Source organism: Phytophthora parasitica (genome assembly GCF_000247585.1).
Source record: "Phytophthora parasitica INRA-310 unplaced genomic scaffold supercont2.12, whole genome shotgun sequence".
NCBI classification, from domain to species: domain Eukaryota; phylum Oomycota; class Peronosporomycetes; order Peronosporales; family Peronosporaceae; genus Phytophthora; species Phytophthora nicotianae.
In genome coordinates this window covers 1,104,022-1,106,212 of record NW_008648998.1, presented here as the reverse complement: position 1 = coordinate 1,106,212, position 2,191 = coordinate 1,104,022, and the positions used below count along the sequence as shown (strand labels likewise).

The following is a 2,191-nucleotide window of genomic DNA, read 5'->3' as shown; positions in this document are numbered from 1 at the left end:
TTGCAACGTTCATTGTGTCGTGGCTGCTGTTCCTAGTGATAATGGCTCCGTTCGTAGCTGATATGTCGTTGGTAGTATACCGAGACATGAGGTTTTCCTTTGGGCTTCTCGCTTCTTTGGTCAGAGAGCGACACCATCTCAAACACGCGCCGATATCAAATGACGAGGTCCAAACGGCCTACACAATTGCAGGTTATCTCGTTGCTATTGGCGCAATGTTCGCGTTGGTGAGGACTTGGGCTGGTTGGGCTAACCTAGCACTATGGAACCCGACGCAAATACTGTTGAATCCCGTGAATGATTTAAGAATCGGGAAATTGACTAAGAAAGACGCGGGGGGCGTAAAATACGAATTTATTGCACTAGAAGATGGCACAAGCTCGACTGAAGTTAAAACTGCTGTCAAACTTAGCGTATCTTTAACTGCGCGCTATCAAGATCTACGAGTTGCTGTCGTCATGCTAAGCCTTGTGATTCTACCGGCGATTGCTGTGGCAGGGCGTAGTGCCTGCTCCCCTCTCGTAGCATACGCGGCGTTGAACGCGACGCTGAACGAGTTACTTCTTCATATGTTTGAGCCTGCTCCTATCGATGTCGAACTTACGAATATACTCGGTAATAAACCGTGGATGGAGAAGTTTATCGACACGTCAGAAGAATACGAGCGGTTTGGAGACGATACGATGTTCAGACGCACCACAGGATTCAATGGAGAGCTCGCATTCAACGTCAGTATTGACGATGACAATCCGCCGAATGTCTTACTCATTGGCGTTGAATCTTTCCGGTATCGCGATTCACGCTACCTCGTGGGAGAAGAAGACCCTTCTAACTTGTTCAAAGGTACAAATTTGACAATAACTCCGAATTTTGACAGATGGGCGAAGCGCGGAGTTGCAATGCGCAATATTTGGTCCAGTTACCCGACCAGTCGATCTCTTGAAAGCGTGCTGTTCGCTCAGGTCCCTTACCACAGCAATACGCAGACTGGAATCACTGGAGGAAGCGAACAAATCAAGCTGTCAGGACTTCCACAACTCTTCTCTGCAAAGGGATACGAAACTTATTTCACGACTGGATCCTCGTTAGATTTCGATGCTTGGGATATCTTCCTCCCGTCGCATGGCTACGATTACGTATGGGACTCCGAAGCGATGGCAATAATGGCGGAAGAGAGCCTCAATATCAGTCCCGAGGACTGGCTCGGTGATGAAGCGCGAGGTTTTGGTTGGGGTGTGCATGATGACCTCAGTTTTCAACTTCTAGGCGACTTTCTACTGAAAAAGAGAAGCGAAAAGATCGAGAAAACAGCTCAAGGAGAGACCAAAAAGCCCATGTTTATCACGCACTACACAATTTCAAGTCATGCGCCCTTTGGGTCATTTCCAAGATGGTACGACGAGGCTGAAAAACCGGATTTTTCGGCCATGTATCAAGGCGAAATGTACGCAGACAGGATCGCAAGATACTTGCAAGTGAGGTATTTTACGGACACGGAACTCGGCAAGTTCATGGACCGCATGGAGAAAGAGGGAATCCTCAATGACACCATCGTTGTCATCTTTGGAGACCACGGCCAAGCACCAGAAATTGTAAATTTAAACTTGCACGAGGAATCTGTAACGCGAGTGCCAGCTGCTATCATTGCTGAAGGTCGACTAGGTGATGCCGTGGGGCTTGTGATCAACGATGTAGCAGAGCAGTACGATCTTCTCAACACTCTCGCCGACATTACTGGCTTACCGAACGGAGGATTTCAGCAGAATGGCGTTGGACGGTCACTGAAGCGGAAAGCTACTGACAAGCGTGTGGTGTTCAGTAATGACCCGCTGCGCAAGATGGCGATTGTGCGCGGACAGCAGCGTCTCCGTTACGATGAAGTTACGGAGTCGATGATGCTGCACGATACTGAATTGGATTTCCACATGACCACAGATCTGTTACCTTTTCTTACGCCAGAAGAACGGGCTGAATGGGAAGCGTTGCGAGAGGATGGCCGTAGCATTACCGCATACTACAAGAAGCGGTGGGACGAGAACTGTCTGCTCGCTGTCCAGTGCAATACTTAACTAAGTAATTTACAGTTTATGACAACATATCAAGGATATCTTCCTCTTCCGAGTCCATCGTCTCGTCCACTGGTGTTGGCTTCGCTGGTTTTGGTTTTGGTGGGGCAGTTTGTTCGGCCCTC

General features: G+C 48.7%; 1 protein-coding gene across 1 annotated transcript; it reads left to right on the top strand.

Moving 5' to 3' along the window:
* Positions 1 to 215: 215 nt before the first annotated feature.
* PPTG_07654 (hypothetical protein) lies at positions 216 to 2,069 on the top strand (the record flags this gene model as incomplete). The annotated part of the gene is made up of 1 exon (XM_008901928.1): positions 216 to 2,069. One exon carries the CDS (start codon positions 216 to 218, stop codon positions 2,067 to 2,069), a length of 1,854 nt encoding a protein of 617 aa, XP_008900176.1.
* Positions 2,070 to 2,191: the final 122 nt, after the last annotated feature.